This window comes from Dasypus novemcinctus, chromosome Y, assembly GCF_030445035.2.
Source record: "Dasypus novemcinctus isolate mDasNov1 chromosome Y, mDasNov1.1.hap2, whole genome shotgun sequence".
NCBI lineage: Eukaryota > Metazoa > Chordata > Mammalia > Cingulata > Dasypodidae > Dasypus > Dasypus novemcinctus.
In genome coordinates, this window is record NC_092216.1 from 12,894,038 (window position 1) to 12,920,610 (window position 26,573).

Here is a 26,573-nt window from a genome sequence, read left to right on the forward strand (position 1 = left end):
TTTAATTCATTCACATTCAATGATAGTATTGTAAATGCAGTATTTTCTTCCACCATAATATTCTTTGGTTTTCATATAGTTTTGTCTGTCTTTTTACTCTTTTGGTTATCCTTTCTGCTATTCTTTCTTCTATTACTCTCCTCTAAGCCTTTCTCTTCTGTCTTTTTCTTTCAGATTCTAAGTCTTTAAAATTTCCTGCAAAGGTGAAATGTTTTTGCACTCTCTTAGTTTCTGTTTGTGAATATTTTATACTCACCTTCATATTTTAAGGAAAATTTTGCTGGATAAAGAATTTTCACCTGGGGGTTTTTATCTTTTATTATCCTAACTGTATCACATCACTGTCTTCTCACCTCCATGGTTTCTGAAGAGGAATCTGCACTAAGTCTTACTGGACATCCCTTCTATGTGATGGGTTGGTTCTCCTTTGCTGCTCTGAGAAGTTTCTGTTTATCTTTAACACTTTACATTCTGAGTAGTATGTATCTTGGAGTAGGTCTATTTGGATTTATTCTGATTGGGGTATGGTGTGCTTCTTGGACATGTAAGTGCATTTCTTTTATGAGAGTGTGGAAATTTTCAGCTATTATTTCTTCTGCCCCTATTCCCTTCCCTTCTTCTGCACCTCCCATGACACATATATTGTTGCATTTTATGTTGTCATTCAACTCTCTGAGCCTTTGCTCTGTTTTTTCCATTCTTTTCTCTCTCTGTTCTTTCCTTGTGTCTTTGGTATCACTTTTTCTTTTGTCATTTCAATTCTGCTGTTATATGCCTCTAATGTGTTTTTGATCTTACATGTTGTGTCTTTCATTCCCATGAACTGTGTTATTTTTCTCCTCAGCATTTCAAATTCTTCTTTGAGCTCTAGCAGTGTTTCTTACTATCATTTTTCTCTCAACAAATATCATGTTATCTCTCAACTCATTAATTTGATTTTGGAAATTTGTGCGCATCTTGCTGATCAGTTTTCTCAAATCCTGCATCTCTTCTGGGGCTTTGATATAATCCTTTTCTTGGGCCATGTCTTCTATTTTCTGTGTATGGCTTGTCGTTTTTTGCTGATATCTGGGCATCTGATTAGGATGTGGCTGGCTCAGATGCCAAGTTCTTTCTATTTCATAGGGATTTAGTGGCAGGAGGCCGTGCGTTACCATTGCTCTTCAATGCTTGGCTTGACCTGGATTGTTAGGATTATCCCCGCCTGCTGCTCAAAGCTGGGCACTGGACCCAGTAATTGGTTGTAGAGTCGCTCCTTTGGGCCTTGGGGAGGGAGGCTAGAGAGGCCAGCAGAAGGCTCTCCTACTTTTAATTTTCTCGCGTGGACTTCCTTGTTCTGCTAGCAGATGGTGCTCTTTGGCGGCTCTCAGTTTGAGGCCTGGTAGGAGTGTTCTTGTAGCTACACAGACCATGTCAATATGAAAGAGCTCCTGCCTGGAGGCTTGAAGCCTGGCAATTCAAAGTTGCTCAGAGCCAGTTCTCCAGCCTTCTCTGGCAGCCCCCTCCTTTTCCCCAGCCAGGAAATATTTCCACTCCACTCTGAGCCCTCAACCAACAGCCCTGGTTAGTAGAGAAGGAGATGCGAGGTTTGCATATCCTTAGCCCCTGGCCCACTCCAGGATGAACAATGGCACAGCCCCACCCAGGCTGGAAGGGCTCCTGGGACCCAGCAGTCCAAATGTGTGGGTCAGGAGCTGAGTCAGCCCCAGGCTGTGTCCCTCTCCATCTCCCTTTCCCTGGGGAGGTGGGTTCCTGGGGCACCCTCTGTCTAGCCACCGGTACAGAGGCTGAGAATTCTCAAGTGTGATTAGTGTGGGGGATGGTGCCCACAGCAGCAACCTGCTGGTTTCAACTCACAGTTCTTTTGCAATTTGCCTCCTTTGTTCATCTTTTCTCTGGGTGGTGTTTATCCTTTGTCTGGTGTATAAACCCTAGAAGATCTGTTGCTAGGCTGCTTCAGCCTGTCCTCTAGCTATTTTTCTGGAGAGGAAGAGGGTGCCTTGTCTTTCTTGTCTGTAATTTTCCTGGAAGTCCTGTAGCTTTTTAATATGCTCTACAGTCAGGCAGTGTGATTCTTCCAACCTCATTTTTCTTTTTCCAGATATTTTTGGCTATCTGGGCAACTTACTCTTACAAGTAAATTTGATAGTTGGCCTTTCTATTTCTATAAAAATTGCTGTTGGAATTTAAATTTGGATTGCATTGAATCTCTACACCAGTTTGGATAGAACGGACTTATTAGTGATATTTCATCTTCTGATCCATGAACATGGAATATCTTCAATTTATTTAGATCTTCTAGCATTTCTTTTAGCAATGTTGTGTAGTTGCCAATGTATACTTCTTTCACATTCACTATTTTATTTCTGTGTACTTGAATCTTTGAATTACTGTCATAAAAGGAAATTTTTCTTGTTTTTTTCCTCATACTGTTCCTTATAGTGTAGAGAAATGCTACTGAATTTTGCATGTTGATTTTATATCCTGCAACTTTACTGAACTGGTATATCAACTCTAATATTTTTTTATTTTATTATTTATTCATTTTGAAAAAATTATTACATTCAAAAACTATGAGATCCCCATTCACCCCCACCGCCCCCACCCCACAACTCCCCCCACAGTAACACTCTCCCCCATCATCATGACACGGCCATTGCATCTGGTGAGTACATCTCTGGGCATCACTGCACCCCATGGTCCACACCATAGCTCACACTCGCCGACGTTCCATCCAGTGGGCCATGGGAGGACATTCAATGTCCGGCAATTGTCCCTGCAGCACCACTCAGGACAACTCCAAGTCCCCAAAATACCTCCACATCTCATCTCTTCCTCCCATTCCCCCCCCCCCCCCAGCAGCTACCATGGCCACTTTTTTCACACCAATGCCACATTTTCTTGATTATTAACCACAATAGTTCATGAATAGAATATCATTAAGTCCACTATAATCCTTACTGTATTCCTCCTTCCTGTGGACCTTGGCTCGGTTGTGTCCATTCCACATCTATGTCAAGAGGGGACTTAGATTCCACATGGATACTGGATGCAATCCTCCCGTTTTCTTTGTAGGCGCTCTAGGCTCCATGGTGTGGTGGTTGATATTCTTCAACTCCATGTTAGCTGAGTGGGGTAAGTCCAATAAATCAGAGTGTAGGAGCTGAAGTCTGTTGAGGCTCAGGCCTGGCTATCATATTGTCAGTCCAGAGATTCAAATCCCCTAGATATATCTTAAACCCCAGCACCAACTACAATTCCAGTAAAGTAGCATGAAAGGCTTGTGAAAAGAGATCCCATCTGAGTCCAGCTCCATCAGGCAAAAACACCAGCTCCAAAGAAGGGCCAACTGACACAGCAGTGAACTCCATCTGCCATGACCATAGAACTGTGGGTCTCGTTAGCCCTCAGAAGAACCAATACCTGGGGTTGTATCTACTTTATCTGTCTCTGAGATTCTGCTCAGGTGTGCATAAGGGCAATCCTTCTGACAACCTCTAGACTATCTTTTAGAGACTCATAGCTTTATGAACTCATTTGTCCTTTCCATTTCCCCCTTACTTTAGGTCAAACAGCATTTTTAACTCCTGTTATTATATGTAGACAGGGATATTCTGCTGGTCCACGTTGAACCTTAAATTCAAGGTCATTTTCTAGTTACGTCATCAGCTGGTACTTTGTAGTGATCCCTTGGTGCCAGGGAGGCTCATCCCTGGGTGTTGTATCCCACGCTGCGGGGAAAGCATTGCATTTACATGCTGAGTTTGGCTTTGAGACTGGCCACATTTCAGTAACACGGAGGCTGTCAGGAGGGAACTCTTAGGTACAGTGCTGTTCTAGGCCTTGTTCTTATTTCAGGTGTATAGGCTCACAAGCATAGTTATTAGTATCAGGGGCTCACTTTTAGACCCACATTCCTTCCTGGTCCTTGCCGTTGCACCTAGGGGACTGCCGCTGCTCCCCTAGGGACCACGACAGAGCCATGCCACCCCCCCCACACCCCAGCCAGGAACCCAGTACCCCCCCAGCTGTTGTTTTTAATTGTTTCCACTATGAGTATATCCAAACATTTTCATGCACCCTGGACACATGCCCTGTATAACTCCCTGTCAACCATATGTCCCCTGTCAATAACATCCCATACTAGTATTCCTCCGCTGCCATTGTTGAACCACTCTGTAATCCAAAGCTTCCTGAAAAGTGAAGCCCAATATAATGTCAGGTTCCCTTACTAGTAAAATGGAATATAGCGATAAGTTTAAAGGTTAGATATAGAACACATATTGATTTGGAAAAATTCTACATCCTATCTTTTTCTTTTCTTTTTTCCCTAATTATTGAGCTTCTCTTCACAAGAGCCTTAGATCACAGTAATTCATCTATACAATATACAGTACTCCCACATATCCATTATAAAACCTTTTCGCTTCCACAGCGATAATCTTTTAACTTATTCATATCATATTTACTGAAACTGATGTACAAATATTGAGACAATAGCTTTAAGACAAGGTAACATTTATGTTTACATTGTGGTTTATACTTTAGGCTTTACAGTTTCCTAATTTTTTTAGTTATCCTATGTTTTACATTATGGTTTACATTATTAGTCTGTCGTCCCCTATATGTTTTTGGTGTAATATTATGTTTTATATCCATCCTTCTGTACTCTTGTGAAACACTTCTTTTGCCCTCACATTTACTTTGGTTCCATCTATTCAATATCTATTTCCCCCTCCCATTGGGCCCTACAGTGACAGTCAATCTTCATTTCTTGAGGAGCCATGTTTAGAGATACTTGCAACACTGTTGAGGGCTTGACCTGCTCAACTGCCCTAATGCCCGGGGAGCCACCATTTCTCTTGAGAGATACAGTTCCCTCTATTTGATGGCATTAGTCCTCCCCAGGTTGTGGGTCTACCTTCACTCTCATTATATAGGTCCCTACCACCGGTATAACCCACTCTGGCAAAATGAGCATTCAGATATTCCCTAGGAGTCTGTCCTGCATCAGATTATCCCCTTTGAGTATCTTAAACAGGTAACTTTCCTAATTATATTTTGAAAAGGTTTTCTCAGCATTATACTCTCAACCAACACCTGACAATCTCCTATGTTTGAGTGTTGCCCCACCCTCCCCCCAATTTCTTGGGCAATATTACCCATCCGCCCATCCCTAGATCCCTCAAACCCCCAAAGGTAACCGTATGCCCCCATTTTATCCCTTCCTTGTACACATACTTACCTCCAGCTTATCATAGATTTCACCCATGTAGATGTGAGCTTACATCCTTCCTCTACCCCCTGATTTCCCTTAAGCCTATCTTCCAGTCTCTAGCTCTCTGAGGCAGCTTGCTTATTTCATATCATTGAGGTCATGTAGTATTTGTCCTTCAATGCCTGGGTTGCTTCACTCAACATAAGGTTCTCAAGATTCATCCATGTTTTCACATGTGTTTGTAGTGTATTTGTTCTTAAAGCCGAGGAGTATTTCATTGTATGTATATACCACATTTTATTGATCCACTCATCTGTTGATGGGCATTTGGGTTGATTCCAACTTTTGGCAATAGTGAACAATGCTGCTATGAACATTGCTGTGCATATATCGGTTTGTATCCTTGTTTTCAGTTCTGCTGGGTATATGCCCAGCAGTGGTATTGCTGGGTCATATGGCAAATCTATGGTTAGGTTTTTGAGAAACCGCCAGTCTGTTCTCCAGAATAGTTGGATCCTTCTGCATTCCGACCAGCAGTGGATGAGTGTTCCCATTTCCTCACATCCTGTCCAGCATTTGTATTCTTCTATTTTTCTCATAGCTGCTAATCTTATGGGAGTAAGATGGTATCTCATTGTAGTTTTGATTTGCATTTCCCGGATAGCTTAATATTTGGAGCATTTTTTCATGTGCTTTTTAGCCATTTGTATTTCTTCTTTGGAGAAGTGTCTGTTTAAATCTTTCTCCCATTTTTTAAATGGGTTGTTTATCTTTTTTTTTCAAGATATAGGAGTTCTTTATATATGCAAGTATAAGTCTCTTATCGGATATATGGTTGCCAAATATTTTCTCCCATTGTGCAGGTTCCCTTTTTACCTTCTTGACAAACTCCTTTGAGGTGCAGAAGGCTTTAATTTTGAGGAAGTCCCATTTATCTATTTGTTCTTTTGCTGCTTGTGCTTTTGGTGTGATATTCATGTAGCCATTTCCTATTACAAGGTCTTGTAGATGTTTCCCTACACTGCTTTCCAAGGTCTTTATGGTCTTGGCTCTTATATTTAGGTCTTTGATCCATCTTGAGTTGATCTTTGTACAAGGTGTGAGGTGGTGATCCTTTTTCATTCTTCTGCATATGGATATCCAGTTCTCCAGGCACCATTTGTTGAATAGACCATTCTCTCCCAGTTGAGAGGGTTTGGTGGCTTTATCGAATATTATATGGCTATATATATGTGGTTCTATATCAGAACTTTCAATTTGATTCCTTTGATCTGTGTGTCTCTTCTTATGCCAATACCATGCTGTTTTCACTACTGTAGCTTTGTAGTATGTTTTGAAGTCAGGTAGTGTGATTCCTCCAATTTTGTTTTTCTTTTTCAATATGTCTTTGGCTATTCGGGTCCTCTTTCCTTTCCAAATAAATTTCATAGTTTTTCTAGTTCCTTAAAGAAGGCTGTATTGATTTTTATTGGGATTGCATTGAATTTGTAGATCAGTTTTGGTAGGATAGACATCTTAATAATATTTAGTCTTCCTATCCATGAACAGGGAGTATTCTTCCATTTATTTAGATCTTCTTTGATTTCCTTGAACAGTATTGTATATTTCTCAGTATATAAATTTTTTACATCTTTATTAAATTTATTCCTAAATACTTGATTTTTTAATTTACTATTGTGAATGGTATTTGTTTCTTGATTTCCTCCTGATCTTGCTTTTTATTGGTGTACAGAAATGCTACTGATTTTTGTGCATTGATCTTGTAACCTGTGACTTTACTAAACTCATTTATGATTTCTAGAAGCTTTGTTGTAGACCTCTCAGGGTTTTCTATGTATGGATCATGTCATCTGCAAATAATGAAATTTTGACTTCTTCGTTTCCAATTTAAATGACTTTTATATCTGGTTTTTGCCTCAGTGCTCGAGCAAGTACTTTTAAGACAATGTTAAATAGAAGGGGAAAGAGTGGGCATCCTTGTCTTGTTCCTGACTTAAGAGGGAGGGATTTTAGGATTTCTCCATTGTAGACAATGTTGGCTGTAGGTTTTTCATATATCCTCTTTATCATGTTCAAAAAATTTCCTTGTATTCCTTGTATAGGGATGCCTATAATACGTATGTTTTTGTGTTTTGCATTGTCATTCAGGTCCCTATGTCGTAGCTGGAGTTTTTCTACCTTTTTATCAATCATTCCGCTATCTGTTTGATTTCCGATGTACTGTCTTCTACATTGCTGATTCTCTGCTCTGCCTCTTCTAATCTGGTGCTATTTGCTTGCAGTGTATTTTTGATTTCTTGAACTGTGGTGTTCATTCCCATCATATCTGTTGCGTATGTCTGCAATTTCCCCTCCAAGTGTTGTCTTCATATTGTTAACCTCTTCCTTTACTTCATTAAATTTGTTTGTGATATATGTTCTGAGATCTTTAATTACTTGTGCAAAGTTCTGCTCCCCTTCCTGGTTTTTAGTTTGTTCATTGGATTCAGCCATGTTTTCCTGTTTACTGGTTTGTAGATTTTTGTTGCTGTCTGGTCATCATTTTATCTTGACAGGTTTAATCAGTTCCTTAGCTTCTTTGTCTAGTCTTGGGGATTAATTAGCTGTTGTTTTTGTGTAAGTGTTATATCTTCTCTTTGTCACTTTGTTCTTATTCTAATTTCTTATTGCTGGCTGAGTTCACTTTAAAGGAAAGTATTAGGGCCAGGGAAAGGCAATTGTGTAAGCAAGGAAAATGTGTAAAGTAGTATTGGTAATAAATGTTAACAGAGCAACAATATGAGATCTGGGAGGATGGATATTAGATTCATGTAAGTTGTGTAGAGTTATAGCAGTAAGTAGAGTACCTATAATAAGGTAGTCGACTGAATCTTGGCGGAATATGGTATGAATTAAAAAGCTAGTGTTTCCGTGAGAGAGGGAAAGAGAAAAGAAAGGCAATAGTTTCAAGAGTGGATAAAAGAAAACAAAACAAAGGTATTAGAAATTAAGAGTTAGACAATTTGTGGATCAAAGAAAGGGAGGTGGAATATAGAAGAGACAGTAGATGATGGAGGATATCAAGATGTGGGGGAAAGGGGATAGTATAGGTAGCCAAAATCAATTCACACAGAAATGAGGCAACAAGATAAAATAAGAAGAAAATGAGAGGCAAGAGAAAATAGAGAAAAAAAATAGAAAGAGAGAGAAGAAAGAAAGAAGGAAAAAGGGGGGGGTTGGGTAAAGAAAAGGGAGGGGAACAAGTAAGGAAAAGAAAAGAAGATATAGAACACCAACAGCAGCAGCAACCAAAAACCCCTAAATAAATGAAAAAGAAAAAAAGACCTTGGGGGATACAATGGGAGAAAACACTGGGAAATAATGCAATATTAGCAACCAGGACAAGAAAAAAGAAAAATTAAAAGTAAAAAAAAAACCAAAAAAACCACCAAAGTTGAGGGCTAGGACAATCAAGGACCTCAGATGGGCCTCAGGGCATGGTAGATTCAGGGATGGAAAGTCTGTGATATTGCAGACTCTAGAGGTGTGAGTGTCTGGTGTGTGGGCCACCAGGGTTTATGGGACACAGACCTGGCAACCTTAAATGCAGTTAACAGGATGTCTGGGAGCACCGCAATGCAACACAGCCTTCAGGGATCCCCGCAGCTGGGTGCCAGCCCTATGAGAGAGGTCACATCCACAAACTCTGACCTATGTGTCCGAAACCTGCAATTCCCCCTCTCTCTAGGGTCTCTTCTGTGGCTGTATCACCAATTCAACTTCAGGACACCTCCCTTCCTCATGCCCCTGATACAGCCATGTGGGGGCGCCTCTATATTGCAGCCAATTTAAGGACGCTGCAAATCTGCAGCCAGGCCTAGGAGGCGGGGCTCTAGCCAGAAGCGCTGTGCAGTGTCCGAAACCAAAAATCCCATGCCTCACAAAAGATTCCCCTAATTGGCTTCCAGACGCCTCCCACCCTGCAATCCCCCAAATCGCCTCCTGGTGATGTCTCTTTACTGCCAGTGTTTTAAGGCCACTGCAGATCAGCAGCCAGCCTTGGGGGCGGGGCTCTAGCTGGAAGCGCTATTATTCGTGTAAGAAATCAAAAATTCCCCACCTCGCAGAAAATTCCCGTCTGTCTCACCAAATCAGTTTGCGAAGGCCTCCTGCCCTGTTAGCCCCTTAATAGCCCACTCGAGGCTTATGAATTACCCAGTACCACAGAGCCTCCAGGAATCGCCACCGCAGTGCCAGCGCCACAGTTCCGCCTGCCCCAGGGGGGAGCCTCCGGCGCACAGCCCCTATCTCCGTGTAAGAGAGCCTCAATTTTATCTTTTACACGAATTTTCTCTGTTACCTTCCCACCAAATCGATGTCCAGACACCTCCTGCCCTGCAAAATCCCAAAACAGCCTGGTCCTGAAGAATTTCTAATGCTGTCCAGCCACTTCTTTGCAAGAGAGACTATCAGGTGCACTCACTCAACCACCATCTTGCCCCGCCCTCTCAACTCTAATAATTGTATTAGAAATGTTTAGGACTTTCTATGTGTAGGATTTAATATGCTAACAGTGATGGTTTCATTTCTTCATTTCCAATTTGGATACCTTTTCTTTTTCTTTCCTAAATGCTGTTATCAATATCATTTCACACAATACTGAAGAAGAGTTATGAAGTGGGTATCCTTCTCTTTTCCAGATCTTCTAGGGAAAGCCTTTAACCTTTCTCCATTAAGTATAAAGTTAAGTGTGCCTTCTCATTTATACCCTTTATCATATTGAGGAAGTTTCCTTCTATTTATATATTTTTAAGTGACTTTATCATGGCAGGATACTGTATTCTGTGAAATTCTTTTCCTACATCTATAGAGATAATCATTGTAATTTTTCTCCTTTACATTAATGTTTACTATATTGATTTTCTTACACTGAACCATCCTTGCATACTTGGGATAAAACCCACTTGATCATGGTGTATATAACTCATGTGATGTGTTGTTGGATTCAATTTACAAGTATCTTGTTGAGAATCTTTTTTTTTTAATATACTTTTTTATTTTATTTTTTAAAGTACTTAGTTTACATAAATGCTACACATAAAATATAGGGAATTCCCATATGTGCCACTCCCTGGGTCTCCCACATTTTCCACATCATTAACATCATTAGTATGTTAACATTTGCCACAGTTGATAAACATATCTTGGAACTTTGCCATTAAGCATGGATTATAGTTTATTTTGTAGTTTACCCTCTCTCCTGCACATTTTTTGCAGTTGTTACAAGGTATGCAATGACCTATATATGTCATTGCAATATCATTCAGGAAAATTCCCAAGACCCAGATATACCTCTAAATTACATCTATTTTTCCCTCTCCCTCCCCTCAGAACTTCCAGTGGCCACTGCCTCCACACCATGATAAAATTTCTTCCTTTGCTAGGATCACAATTCTACAGTAGAACAACTATAAATCTACTCTAGTCCATTGTATATCCCCTAATCCTGAGGATTCTGGGATGGTGATGCCCATTCCAGCTTTAATTGAGAGGGGGCCTAGATCCCATGAGGCAGATGGATGGCCTTTCTTGCTTGGAGTTGGTTTCACTGCTTCTCATAGGTTTTGGTATTTTGAGTTTTCATTCTCATTTGCTTTGAGATATATACTCATGTCTCCTAAAATTTCCTTCTTTTCCCACTAATTTTTCGGGAGTGTGTTGCTCAACTTCTGTATATTTGTGACTATTCCAGTTCTCTGTCCCTGTTGATATCCAGCTGAATTTCTTTGTTGTCAGATAAAGTGCTTTTATAATTTCAATCTCTTTGATTTCATTAAGATTTATTCTGTGAAAGGCTAATCTTGGAGAATGATTCATGAGCACTTGAGAAGAATGTATGTACTTCTATTTGGGGATGTAGTGTTCTGTATATGCCTACTAGTTCTAGTTCCTTTAATGAATTACTCAAGATCTCTTTCTTTATTGATCCTTTCTTGAGATGACCTCTGCATTGGTTATAGTGGTATATTGAAGTCTCCCACTGTGATTGTGGAAAAGTCTATTTCTCCCTTTATTTTTGCCAGTTTTTGCTTCAGGAACTTTGGGGCACTCTGTTAATGTACAAACATATTCGTGATAGTTTTTTTATCTTGGGAAATTATCACTGTTATTAATATATAATGTCTGTCTTTGTCATTTACAACAGTGTTGCTTTTAATATCTATTTTATCTGATATTAATTTAGTTACCCCTCCCCTTTTTTGGTTATGGTTTGTGTGAAGAATTGTTTTCCAACTTTGCCTTTGCAACCTATTTGTGTCCTTGATTTTTAAATTAAAAAAATTTTTTTTTCAAGTGATGAATACACAAGTCTGTGATTACATGAAATGCCATTGATTCTTTACTCTGTAAGAATTGTAGAACTGCTACATGAATCAGCAATCCCACTCCTGGTTTATATCCAGAAGAAATGAAAGCAGGGACACAAACAAATATATGAACATGAATGTTCACAGCAGCATTATTCACTATTACTAAAAAGCAGGATATAACCCAAATGTCCATCAGTAGATGTATGGGTGAACAAGCTGTGGTATATACATACAATGGAATATTACTCACCTGTAAGTAGGTTGCAGTATTAATACATGGGATAACATACTGAATCTTGAAAATCTTATGTTGAATGAAGTAAGCCAGGCCTTGATGTACAAATATTACATGACCACACTGAGAGGAATTAAGCAAATTGAGCACAAAGCTAGAGTCTGGAAGACAGGTTTACAGGAGACAGAATGGGAGAAGAAGGAAAATGTGGGAGGAATTGGGAGGGGGGCATATGGGAATTACCTATGTTTTTAAATTTAAGTTACATAATCTATCTTTTATTAGGAAAACAAAATATATTTTTTAAAAAAGAAAGAACCAGCAATTTTGATGATAGTTTTGAAATGAATTTAGCCAGTTTGTGATGCAGAAAAAAGAAGACAATGAGCAGGTTAAGAAACCTCTGAGAAATCATCAAATGCTCCAACATACATATAATAAAAAGACAAAAGAAAAGCATAAAAGGATGGAAGAATAGTTGAAAAATAATTGAAACCTACATAAAAACTTTCCAAAAATGAAAATCCCAGGACCAGTGCTTCACAGATGAATTCTACCAATCACTGAAAATAAAGCTAATACCAGTCTTGCTCAAATGCTCCAAAAAATTGAACAGGAGGGAAATGACCAAAATAATTCTGTGAAACCAGCATTACCCTAATACAAAAGATAATATGAAGAAAGAAGATTAGAGGTCAATCTCTCTAATGAATACAGATGCAAAAATCCTCAAAAACAATAAGTAAAACAAAACCAACCCCCCCCCCCCCGTTAACCCAGTCCAAAAGCACATGAAAAGAATTGTACACCATGACCAAGAGTAGTTCAACACAAGAAACTTGATTATACACTACATTATTAAATTCAATAAGAAATATCGCACCATCTCAACTGACACAAAAAAGGGCATTTGACAAAATACAACATTATTTCTTGTGTGTGTGTGTTTTGTTTTGTTTTTAGAATTTTTTTTGAAAGATACTTAGATGACATAAATGGCACATATAGGGGATTCCTATATCCATCCTCCCCACCACCTCTCACATTTTCCCACATTTGCAATGCCTTTCATTAGTGTGGTACATTCATTGCAACTGATAAACATTTTGGAGCATTGTCACTAAGCATATTGTATATATGGGAATCACATATATTCTGAAAGTGATTTTCTGTAACCTTAAGCTTCTATGAAGACATATGAAAAAATAAGGCACTGGGGGAATAAATGGAAGAAAGTGTCACTGTACATACAGGTCAATAGATCTTACAGTGATGAAAGACATAATGTCAAAACTATTCTTAATTTTATATATTTTACTTTTTTTTAATTTAAATTTTTTTTGTATTTTGTACATTATTTTTAAAAGTATCACTATTATATCATTTTCCTATTAATGTATCAATTATTTTATTGGCTTCAGTTTTGAATTTTTGCATCACAGAAGGGTCACAGCTTGGCAGGGGAGGATCATTTGTGCAGGATGTCAGAGATAGAAGATGCATGGGAGCAGGTTCACCTGGGGAATACCTCTAAGGCATATGAATGCATTCAAGTGGTCGTGGGGCATTGTCATGGTGTGTGGAGAGTCACACAATAACTGAAAGAATATCAAATTCCCATCTTGGGGAATTCTGGCACATTCTCTAATGGAACAGCAAAATTCCCCAAGTACAGGAGCAATGACTAGTGAAGGACAATAGACCACTGACAGGTCCTTAATACTGATAACTGTACTTATGATTCTTTAGTTTTGAAATTAAAAACTATTATCAAAGGGTGCCTCAGAGTTACCTCCTGAGAGCCTCAATGTAGCTCAAATGTGGCCTCTCTCTAAGCCAAACTCAGCATATAAATGCATTACTTTTCCCACAGCATGGGACACAACAACCAGGGATGAGCCTCCTTGGCACTGAGGGATTACTACCAAGGACCACTGGCAATGCAACTTCCCCCCAAAAGGGGGAAAGAGTAAAGACAAATGAGTTTATATGACTAAGAGACTTCAAAGTTGGTTGGGAGGTCATTTCAGATGTTATACCTTTGCATATCTCAGTAAGATCTCACAGATTCCCAAAGTAGATATTATCTCAAATAGCAGGGCTCCTGAGGGCCTGGAGACATCCAGACACATAGGCAGGGCAGACAGCTCAGGAGTTTGGCACTCTGACAGTAGGCCCTAATTTGGAATTTATGTTCCCCAGTGTGACAGAGTTGGACTCAGCAATGGTTTCCCTATGCGTGGCTCTATAGTAAATAATAGAATTGATAGATGTATGCCCAAGAGACTTAAATCTTTGGGCTGTCCATGTGTGACTAGGGTATATTGAAGTCTCATTCTTTTGGATATGGCTGTTCATTTCTTCCAACACAATTTCTTGAACAGACCATCCTCTCCCAGGTGAGTAGAGTTGGTGGCCTTGTCTGATATGTGTGAGGATCTGTATCAGAACTCTGTTTGGTCCCATTGGTCAGTGTGTCTATTTTTGTGCCAATGCCATGCAGTTTTGACTACTGTAGCTTTGTGGTATGTATTAAAGTCAGGTATTGTGATTCCTTTGATTTTCTTTTTCTTTTTCAGTATGTCATTGGCTATTCATGGTCTCTTGCCCTTCCAAATAAATTTCATAATTAGCTTTTCCAATTCATTAAAAATGCTGTTTTTATTGGGATTGCATTAAATCTGTAAGTCAGTTTGGGCAGGATAGACATCTTAATGATGTTTAGTCTTCCCCTTCCTTGTTTCTTATTTTAAATATTTGCATATTCTCTCTTTTTTCCTTTATTTAGCTAAGGGTTTGTCAATTTTATTAATCTTATAGAACCGACTTTTGGCTTTGTTTATTTTCAATTTCTTTTAGTTCTGCTCTAATCTTTGTTTCCTTCTTTCTATATGCTTTGGAGTTAGTTTATTCTTTTTCTAGTTCCTCCTGGTGTACATTTATATCTTTGACTTTAGCTGTTTCTTCCTTTTTAGTATATGCATTTATGACTGTTGAGTTTCCCTATCAGTTCCCCTTTTGCTGTGTCCCACAGATTTTGAAACATTTTATTGTCATTTTCATTTGTTTCAAGGTAGTTACTGATTTCTTTTGCCATTTCCAGATTGATCCACTGTTTGTCTAAGAATGTGTTGTATAACCTCTATATCTTTCTGCCTTATCTTCTCTGCCCCTTAGTCTTATCCAGTTTCATTCCATTGTGGTCAAAGAAATTACTTTGTATAATTTCAACCTTTCTGAATTTGTTGAAAGTTGTTCTGTGCCTAGCATATGATCTGTCCTGGAGAATAAACCAAGTGCACTGGAGAAGAACATATATCCTGCTGTATTTGGGTGTAATGTTCTGTTTATGTCTATTAGGTCCAGACCTTCTCATGCATCATTCAAGATAATTGTTTCTTTTCTGATTCTTTGCTGAGATGTTCTGTCTAATGGTGACAATGGTGCATTAAAGTCCCCCACTAAAATTGTAGAGGCATCTATTTCTTCACTTAGTTTTTATATTGTTTACTTCAAGTATTTTTAGGTACCCTGATTAGGTACATAGATGTTTATGATTGTTTTTTCTTCTTGATAGATTTCCCCTTTTATTTGTATGCAGTGTTCATCTTTGCCACTTACAATAGTTTTGTATTCAAAGTGTTTTTTCTTCTCCCACCTTTTTTTTTTTGTTTATTGTTTGTATGTAAAATTGTTTTCCATCCATTCACTTTTACCTTCTTTCGTTCCCTGGGTATAAGGTGAGTTTTGTGTAGATAGCATATAGATGGGTCATATTTCACTATCCATTCTGTCAATCTATGTCTCTTGATTGGAGAGTTTAAGCCACTTACATTCAATGTTATTACTGTCAAAGAATTACTTACATTAGCCATATATTCTTTAGGTTTCTATATGCCATATGTTGTATTTATTTCTTTTTATCTTTTTGGTTATTCTTACTTCTTTTCCAACTCTCTCCTGTTTTTTCCTTTCAACCTGTAGAACTCCTTTTATTATTTCTTGAAGGGAAGGTTTCTTATTGAAAAATTCAAAGGGGGCTCAATTGGCCAAGCTCATTGCAAAGAAACCACTCTCCATCCTCAGTCAGACCCTGTTTCCTTGCAGGGAATACCCTTTCCCAGTACCTTGGCAGTAGTGGCCAAGGAACAGTAAAGCTTCCTGCTCTAAGAGCAGGGTATATGTGCCATTTCTTTCCTAGAGGTCCTTGTGATTCTATTTTATCCAAAACAGCTCCTTTTACTGCCTCTCTGCATTTGTGTGTGTGTGTGATGACAGCAGTCTCTGCCTGCCTACTTCCTTGCAGTTTTCCCACAAGTCCCCTCATTCTTTCTTTTTCCTGGTTAAATCTATTGTTGACCTTCTGTGATGAACTTTACTTTCAATTGTTTAGTTTTCTTTAGTTCTTTTCCCTTGGTTTCCTTTTAGTATTTAAGTATGTTTAAGAGAGCTTACTATTTAAGCATGTTTAAGAGAGTCTTTGTTGAATAAGTCCTGTGTCCATGGTCCTCATGGACATTTTATTATTTTTCTCCTATAGTGGGCCCATACTTTATTGTTTCTTTGCCTGCCTTATAATTCTTTTGTTGAAAATGGACCATTTTTTATATTTTTCTAAAAGTTATGTTTTATTCTTGTCCTGTGTAGTCTAACGTCTTTCTTAATTAGCTTCATGTGCTGGTAGTAATTGGTCATTCTGGATATTAAAATGTGGTGATTCTGGATTACAGATTTCCCCCTTTTCCATATTTTTTGTTGCTTGTAATGGAGTACAGTTGTCTATTGTTTTCAGTGGCTTTTTCAACTCTTTACAGAATATTCCTTGTTCTGTGTGATACACAAGTTTCTATTTATCTTGCTGACTAACCAATTACCTGACAAATTCTACTAATGCTTGTTGACAAAAAAATGAAAAAAGGGCAATGGGGGGAGAGAAGAAGAGAAATGAAAGGGAAAAAAGGAAATGAAAAAAGAAGAAATAAAAAAAATATACACAGGACTTTGTATATTGGTCTTAAATGTCCCTATATACTTAGCCGAGTAGTTTGCAATTCTGACTTATCCTTCGTTTCTTGCCATGTACCTAAATATCAGCCAGAAGTAAAAGCTTATGGTTTCTCCAATATTTTGTGAATATTTTCCTTCCTTTGCATGTTTTTTGTGTGCTTAAGCCTTTTCTTCAAAATCCTTACTCTGACTTTTCTTCCCAGACTTTCAGCATGTCTGTTGTTTGTCCTAATTATTATTGTTATATTGTCATTATCATTATTATTATTTTCTTTAGACGGCAGCTGTTTATTCATTTGTCTTCCACTGTTTTGGAAATATTCTCCCTATAGACTTCTGATTCAGTTCAGAGATAAATACGAAGCCCATTTAGTCAGTCCTTGGAGGAATCCCAGTCTGATCAAAATAGACAGACATAGTTTCTTGGGCTAAAGTCTGCTCTGCTCCATTCAGAAACTCATATGTACAATATGAAGATGGGCTGCATCCCATTAGGATGGGATAAGTTAAATACCACAAAAATCTCCTTTTCCTCATAATAATGACATTTCTGTTTCCATAAATATTTGCTTGGTTTCTGAAAACTTTGATCATTTTCTGATCATTTTGATTTGGACAGTTTTTGCCTGCATTTTTGGTGTTTATTAGGAGGCACAAATTTCCAGAATTTCCTATTAAGCCCTTTTCAGTAATGTCACCATTTTTTCTTTTGGTTATTTTTAAATCTTTTACAGAATGTGGAACCGCTTTTACTAATAAACTTCAAGGAATGTTTAAAGACATGGAGCTTTCCAAGGATATCATGATTCAGTTAAAACACGTGAGCCTGCAGTAAAATTTGAAGAGTTTTGTTTTTAAATAGTATTAAAGTGTTAAATGATTTGGTTTTCCTAGAGTAGTGTATTTTTCAGGTTGAATAATATTTAATTTATTATTTCATTGAATAATATTTAGTTTATTATTTCCTCCTGATTTTGGGGAAAGGAAATCAATAACCATATATACATAACCCTCCTATTCTTAGTTGATAGAATTATGTGACATAGTCTGAGTTTTTCAACTTGTTTTCCAATCATTTGCCTCTCTATTGCTTCATTACCCATGATTTAGTTTCTGTGTACTATATTTATCAAGTACCTCAGATCCTTTTGGTATGTGGTGAACTTTTAAAAAAAATCTAATAGTTGACTTAGAAATGAATTAGTGCAGGATGCTAGGATTCTGGGTTAGTATTTCTTTTTCAATATCACTAAAATGAATTGTATGTTTCATTTTCCAAGGCATGTTATAATTGGCAATGAATAATTTTTATTCAAAGTGAAATTTTTAAAAATGAATTTCTCTTAGAAGATTATAACTGTGAGAACTTTTTTATTTTTAGTGTTATATTTCAATATATGCTTGCCCTTTTACAGTATATGCGAAGCCATAATATACCAGGAAATATTGAATTAACTGTGAATATTCTAACTACAAGCTTTTGGCCAGTCTATGTCCCTAAGGAAATCCAGTTACCCCGAGAAGTAAGAAATTCATTTTTAAGTTGTGGCACATAATAGAGTATATTGGTTTTATTCTGTCTTGAACCTTTATATACCATGTTTAATGTTAACATAAATGTCTACTCAGTTTGCCATTTTGTAGTATAGTGATTCAGATTTTTGAATGAGGTATTATAAGACAAATGATTTAGTGTTTGAATAGTATATTTTAATACATAGTCAAAACTAGATATTGATTCTTTTGGTTTTTATTTTTATTTTGTTTTTAAATAAAGTAATTTATTTGTGTGTCATGTAGCACATGGCAAACATATACACACACACACAATGCCTCTCGTCATCAATTTTCCACTTACACTTTTGTTCAGTAGTACTGGCACTTAACCCCAAGTTCTTCACATTTTCAGAGGTTTTGGTGTGCTTCTTTGACTTTATCTTTCTTCTTTTCTAATTAACTTACCCATCAAGTATTGGTTGTATGTCCATCCTACAAAAATTTGTTGGCAAGTTAGCAACTATTGCCCCCACATCCATAATCTGTGTGATTGTGAACTTTTTTGAATTTTATACTTACACTCTCATCTTGGTGAGATTTCAGAGGGGAGCAATGTACATAGCAGAATCTGAGGGGTTGAAACTGAAGAGATGGCCGTAGTCTATGTTCTTAGGACTTCTCTTGTTGACTTTCCTCAATCCTTTCTACACAGTGACTTTGATGACGCATGCTTGGTCATGATTTATTTTTTTTGTAAAAAGCACTTTGGGGCTGCAATTATGATTTTTGAAGATAGTTCATCAGTAAAACCTTTCTTTGTCTTCTTTCTTTTAGATGGAAAAACTTCAGGAAAATTTCAAGAATTTTTACTTGAGCAAGCATAGCGGCCGGAAACTTCAATGGCAGTCAACACTGGGGCACTGTGTTCTTAGAGCCGAATTTAAAAAGGCAAGCAAGTGGTCCTTAAACTAGAAGTTTAGTTTTTTTGTTTTACCCTTCTTTCCATAAACTTGCTAGAAATGATTTATCTAAAGTAAGTTAGTGAATAAATAGAGCTTATTTTTTTAAATTTTATGTTTTTAAACTTTAAAATACAACATTATCAGTTTGTGGGATATAGTGTAATATATGTAGTTAAATTTTTTTTTTTTAGCAAATTTTTTATTGTCTTTTTTTAAAGATACATAGATCAAACAAAATGTTACATTAAAAAATATAAGAGATTCCCATATACCCCACTCCCCACTGCCCTCCAATTCCTTCCACATCAACAACCTCTTTCATTGGTGTGGCACATTCATTGCATTTGGTGAATACATTTTGAAGCACTGTTGTACCTCATGGATTATAGTTTACATTGTAGCTTACACTGTCCCCCGGTACACTCAGTGGGTTATGGCAGGATATATAATGTCCTTCATCTGTCCGTGCATTATTATCCAGGACAACTCCAAGTCCCAAAAATGCCCCCATATCACACCTCTTCTTCCTTCTCCCTGCCCTTAGCAACTCCTGTGGCCACTGTCTCCACATCAGTGATAAGTTTCTTCCATTGCTAGAGTCACAATAGTTCTATAGTAGAATACTAGTAAGTCCACTCTAGTCCGTATTTTATTCCTCTGTCCTGAAGACTCTGGGATGGTGATGTCCACTCCACCTATAGAGATTATTTGTGTGGGTGTGGGTGTATGAATGCATTATTTTAATAAGATATTACAGACATTGCAAACTCAATCCATGCTTATGATAAAAGCTAGCCAGTACAGAGGTGTATTTAAAAATAGTAATCTAGTTTTATCTTTTCCAATTCCAAAGTCTTCGTGAATAACCATATTGTTTCCTATGACAATAAACATTCAGTGCTTGCTGGGATTTTGATCTCTGTATTTAATATTAGAGACCAGTCTCTATCACTTCTTTCTTTTTTATCTGCTTTTGGATTAATCATGAATACATGAAAGTAAAAATAAAAAGATAGCATCTTGAAATATGACATAGTTTGATTGTATCTTCATGTCTCAAATGTTCTTCTAGGAAAAAAAGTCTAACTATAAGGAAATAGTAAATGGTTAAGTGTCAGTGATGCTACTATTGGAAAGGAAAACATGAAATTCTTTAGATTTTCCCAAGTATTTCATTTGTGATACTAATACTTGTGGTTAGTATCCAAGGAATAAAGCTTTTCTCACCCTTTTCTCAGGAAAGAATGGGCGCACACACACATACATCATGTAGAAGTTGCCAGATTCATATTTTCCGTATTCCTCATCTATAGCACATATTCTTGAACCATGTAGGTTGACATCAAGCTCCCATCAGTCTGAAGGGGAAAGAATTTGGATAAAGGGGTATCAGTAAGGTTATTGCTATAGTAAGTAATATTTCCCTGTCCCAGTGATGTCATGTCTGCTTTCAGCATTATTCAAAATATTAAAATTTAGCCGTATTTTGATGTGTTGAAATATACTAAAAGGAAATATACATATCTTGCTGAAAACATGGTAAAGGATATGTATATGAATCTAAACTAATAAACAACACAGGGAAAACAATCATATAAGAAAAGAAATGGAATCTTTAATAGTGAATACAATTTATATAATCATAATTGTCATTACACTGATTTGTGTGTTTTTTTCCAGCTTTAAAAAGATAAAATGCTATATTCCTTTTCCCACTCTTAATATTTTCTTTCATGTGTATGCTGTTTTGTAATTTCTTAATCTTTTTCTTAGGTAGGTATATGCATATTGTGTAAGATTCAGACACCACCAAAGGGTTTACTACATGGGGGAATATCAGAGGGAAAGGGATAATTAATAGGAAGATTTGGACCACTGACAAAATTGAAAGGCTTAAACATGGATGAGGCTACACCTTGGTCTGAACTGGAAGAAAATAAAAGAAAATTGAGCTAGAATGAGTAGGCAGTTAAAGCAATATAATTTAAATTTATATTGCAAAGACAGTTGTTATAGTTTAAAATTGTGTTAAGACTATTTGAAGTAAATTCTAAAAAAGAATTCTATGTAATAGGGGTAAATAGAATGATGTAATAGGAGAGACAGTTCAATTGAGCTCCTATATAATAGAGTGTAAATCAGTTTATAACTCTTCTAGTAATCAATATATTTCAGTGGCTACTGAATCAGCCCCTCTCATAAACTTCCCCAAAAGAAATATTGTTTTCTTCATAACTGACAAGTGAATGATGGATAGGAAATTACTAGATGCTAAAATTAAGAATGCCTTGATCACTAGTAGGTAATAGCATAAATATTCGAGAGATTTAAATTTGAAAGCTTATTTATTTTTGGAAAAAAGTAAACTCTGTCAGTGAAACCAGCCACTTTTATCTCTCCATTGACCTTTGTAGAATTCAATATATTTTAAAATTTGTATTACTGTATCTTTATTGCAGTATTTGAGTCATAAATAAATAATTATCTTTCTCTCATAAATTACTGTACTACTGTTTTCTAATAGGGGAAGAAGGAACTTCAGGTCTCCCTTTTCCAAACATTGGTGCTGTTGATGTTTAATGAAGGAGATGAATTCAGTTTAGAAGAAATAAAGGCAACTACGGGAGTAGGTAAGTATTGGTTGTAATTGTTTATGTTTGTGTTTTAATAGAAATACTAATTTTTTTTTCTCATGTAGAAGATAGAGAATTAAGAAGAACCCTCCAGTCATTAGCTTGTGGCAGAGCTAAAGTTCTCATTAAAATCCCGAAGAGTAGAGATGTGGAAGATGGTGACAAATTTTCTTGTAATGAGGAATTCAAACACAAACTCTTCAAGATAAAGATCAATCAAATCCAGATGAAGGAACCGGTATTTGTGTTTCTTGTCAACCTCCTAATCTTATCTATCCTTTTCTGATATCTTTTGCAGTAAAATCTTCTTGTTGATAACTCTTTCAATTGCATCCATTCTTTAATCTACTGCATAGTACAGGAATTCTGTGCTTTGTCTTCATAACATTTTTGCATTATAGTTTTCTGAAATAATGTCTCTGTAACTATCTATTATTTAAACTGCTCAATTTCAGAACTTTTGCCCATGTCTAGCAAAAATGTATAACACAAAAACTGTGTTTACTAATTTTTAGGTAAACAATGAAAATTATTGAGTAAATGTGTAAAGAAAAAAGATCCTATTCTTTTTTATATGGCTTAAAATTATAGTAGAAAATTCTTCGGAAATTTAGAGTTCAGAGTTATTACCAAATGTGGATTATGGGAAGACTTTACCTAGGAATACAGTATTGGTTGGGTCCATTTTAAAAGGGGCTAGAAAAATTATGTATTTCTGCTTTTTCATACATCTTATTGTTCAGAAACAATCTTACATGTCTGAAATAATATACTGTCACAGTCTATTTAAAGGCAAAGCACCAAAAGTAAAGCTGATCAACTGTCCAGAGTTGTCAGGTTAGATGATCTCGCTTCCTGATTTTACTTTAATTTCTGAAAATCAGAAATGTTATCTCCGAAAACTGTAAGGGAGTTGTAAAGAAATCATTTTATTCAATATTACAGTTGTAGAAATGGAGTATATTTCCTTCTAGAAATGAAAAACTAAGAACACAATGCCACTTAACATTGTTGGTATGCCAGTGTAGGCCAGCAAGGAAAAATACTGCGATGAGATTGTATTTTTGATATTGGCAGGAAGAAATTCTAGTCCAATCTAAATAATAAGCTTCCTGTGTTTTCACTAACTGTTTTTTCCTCTGCTGCTTTTCATCCTTTTCCACATTGCATAGTAAAGGATTGACACATCCTTTTAAACTTCTCTAGTAGGAACTAGCCCAGTATTCATTGATTTCTTCTCAAAAGGTACTCTAACCCATCAGATAGCCAGACAGATTCATTTTTAAGAATACTCTACCTATGAAAAAACTCAGTAGTGTGCAGAAGAATCCAAGGAATAGAGGAAGAAATCCTATTGAGTTTTGGAATGTTTGTTACACATGCTTAGTCCAGGATTATTAACCATAAACTTCCATTATAAACAGGAAGATGGATGCAAGTCCTTCCATAATATATTGTCCATTTACTCCATAGGCCAGGAAAGCTATTGGCCTCTGCTTTGCATGTTTATCAGTCATAGATCCAACACTTGGAGGTTCAATAATAACATCATAAATTACTCCCCCAGGGATGAGAAAGTAAGACACCGCTACCAGTGCATATACCATGATGGTCGATGGCATGTGCATCCAGGGCAGCATCTTCAGCTTTAGGTTGGGACATTCATGTGCTGAGAATAAAGCTCAGCACAAGTGTCTATGTTGGTGTCTGGGCAGCTCTCCATCTCCACATGCCACCCAGAAACAGAGTGGTTGGATCGTTTTTAAGTCATTACTGAATTTGGATTTTGAACATTGCATTTTTGTATTTTTTTCAAAAGTTACCAGACGGTAAAGTTGATTATCTTCTTGCAATTCTTAATATACAGTAAAATTGCAAAATCACAATATTGTAATACACAGCACAAAATTTCCCATTTTAACCACTTTTAAGGGTACAATTCATTGATATCAATTTTATTCACAGTATTCTGCTACCATCATCAACATCGATTACCCAAACTTACCATCACAAATTTACCACCCCTTAAGAAATAACTACCCATTCCTCTCATCAGCCTGTCCTGGTAACCTGTGTATCTGGCTCATTTCACACAATATAATGTTTTCAAATTTCATCTGTGTTGTAGCATTTATCAGAACTACTTTCCTTTTCATGGATGAAAAATACTATTATGTTGCATCATGTTTTATAGTTTTATATATGTATAAGTACATACATTTTGTTTATCCATTTATCTGTCGGTGGACACTTGGATTGCTTCCATCTTCTGTTATTGCTTCTGTGAACGTTGAATAATGAAAAATGGACTTAATGTCAATTTTAACTCTGGAAAGTATATTGTGTGAGAGCATTTTCATTTCAGATAGAAGCAGGTTATACGTTATATGTGTGTGTGAATATATATATACATTAATATCAAAAAATGTTATCCTCTTAGTACATTCAACATAAATTATATTTTTTACACAGATGATAGATATATTAAAAGTTTAAATATTTATATTTTACCTATTTTTAAATATTTCCATTAGATAGAGGAACGTGCTGTCACTACAGAGAGAGTTTTCCAAGACCGACAATACCAGATTGATGCTGCAATTGTTCGAATTATGAAGATAAGGAAAACACTTAACCACAATGTGCTTGTCACTGAATTATATAACCAGCTGAAATTTGCATTAAAGGTATATCTCCAGTAGTGGCATTTTAGAAGCATTCAAGAAAAAAAATTTATGAAGTATTTTAAAATAAAAGTTGTACCTGCTATATAGAGTGAACAATTTTAATATGGTTATTATGGTTTGTAAAATACAGGATTTCTTTTACTTTTTATGCTCTGTATTTCTGTATTTTAATTATTGTATATTTGATAAACAGAAACAATGTTTTCATTACATTTAAAACATCAAAAAAGAAAGAGTATCATGATCTTATTTTTTTAATTCATTTTTTAAAATATTACAATAAAAAAATATGAGGTCCCCATGTACCCCCCACCCCGCTCACCCCACTACTCCCCCCATAGCAACATTCTCATCCATCATCATGATCTAATTTTAAATCTTTATTTTGTATCTCTGTAGCTTCCCTTCCTGGAATATGCATGCTTTACCCATTATTTTTATTTGTATTGTATATAATTGAACACTTCAGAATTGCTAACAAAGAGGCTTTGGTGTCATCATGATACTCCTTTTCAGTCTTTTGTTTCTTGAGATTAGTCTTTAGAATATTAGAAAATTAGATATTTCAAATCTAGCAGATTATACAACACAAACTTTTTGGAAAATCTCAATTCTAATAATTTTTAAAAAGGGTTTTTTAAAACTGTACAAAATATAGTTTGGGCTTTGGATAAAATATTTTCTAAAATATAGTTTAGAAGCTTCAAACTGAATTTTGTCTTTAAAGTGAAAAATTATTTATACTCCTATATAATTTAAATAATTATTAAAATATAAATATAGACAGAAAGACATAAAGCAAGATGGCTAAAATTTCTGTTCCACCTACTTTTGACTCTCTGTGATTTTGACTTTCTTTTTATGTACTAAACTCTCTATCTCAGTTTCCTCAAGTAAAATGATAATGTTAAAGAAAAAGATTTCTTAATCTTATTACATTAAAAGAGTTCATTTATATAAAGTATTTGGAACTGTGCCTAAAATATAGTGTTATATAAATGTTTCCTGCTACTGCCCTTATTGTTTTCTTTTCCCCCTTTTTACTTTTAAATGCTATTTGTTTCTGCTTGAAAGTAACGCATTCATGCTTTATTTCTTTCTCTATTCCCTACTTGACTTGGTGCTTTCTTTTACGTTAATAAATCATGGGCTTTTTGATTCAATTATTTATTTATATTAGTCTTTAAATGCAAAGTAAATATGCTCTCAACTGAAACAGTCAAATCAAGTAGCTAATGCCTTTGAGCCTTAACTACACAGTGTATCTTGGTTGTCAAATATAAGTATTTTCCCTACAAAATTATATAAAGAATTTGTATTTGTTTTAAAATTTATACCAGATTAAAATTTTCATGTATTTTCTTTACTTTTTTGTCACCTTTCATTTGTATTCAGCAATTTTCTTGTGTATGTCTAGATTTTTGTACTAGATATGTTTAATTAGGCAGTATATGTTTTATTTTTAATGTATATGTAGATTAAATGCAGTAGTTTATTATGTATATTTGGGGGATGGTTAATATTGTGAATTCACTTCTTAATGCTAATAGTCTGTTTTATTTTATAGCCTAGTGATCTGAAGAAGAGAATAGAATCCTTAATTGAAAGAGACTACATGGAAAGGGATAAAGAAAATTCAAACCAGTACAAGTATATTGCATAAAACCCTGGCTTAATTTGAACACTTGATTTCATTCCCTCTTGTTAGCAGGTGCCTTATGGTTTGTTAATTGATTAAAAAACTCTCCTGAGATTTGAATAAAAGCAATGTATTAAAATATAAATGTATCTGTGAAATTATAATTTCCATTAACGTGCGATGGGGAAGCAAGGGAGTGGGGGCATCAAAATTCTTCTGGCTACTTCCTTCTGTTATGTATGGGTCGACACTGGATTCTCTTGTCCCCTTTTCAGCAATGAGATATTTTGACTGTGACCTCTGGTTCAGTGACTTGTACTTTATTTCCGACAGCAGGAGAAGATT

General features: G+C 36.1%; 1 protein-coding gene across 1 annotated transcript in view; it reads left to right on the top strand.

Moving 5' to 3' along the window:
• LOC139438327 (cullin-4B-like) overlaps window positions 1–26,359 on the top strand; it is a 182,146-nt gene extending 155,787 nt beyond the window's left edge. Inside the window, exons 14-20 of the mRNA XM_071213425.1 lie at window positions 17,545–17,630; window positions 18,226–18,333; window positions 19,142–19,255; window positions 21,794–21,899; window positions 21,968–22,140; window positions 24,437–24,589; window positions 26,157–26,359. Coding sequence (XP_071069526.1) covers window positions 17,545–17,630; window positions 18,226–18,333; window positions 19,142–19,255; window positions 21,794–21,899; window positions 21,968–22,140; window positions 24,437–24,589; window positions 26,157–26,252 — 836 coding nt within the window. The 3' untranslated portion in view covers window positions 26,253–26,359. The remainder of the gene's footprint in view (window positions 1–17,544; window positions 17,631–18,225; window positions 18,334–19,141; window positions 19,256–21,793; window positions 21,900–21,967; window positions 22,141–24,436; window positions 24,590–26,156) is intronic.
• The last annotated feature ends 214 nt before the right edge of the window (window positions 26,360–26,573 follow it).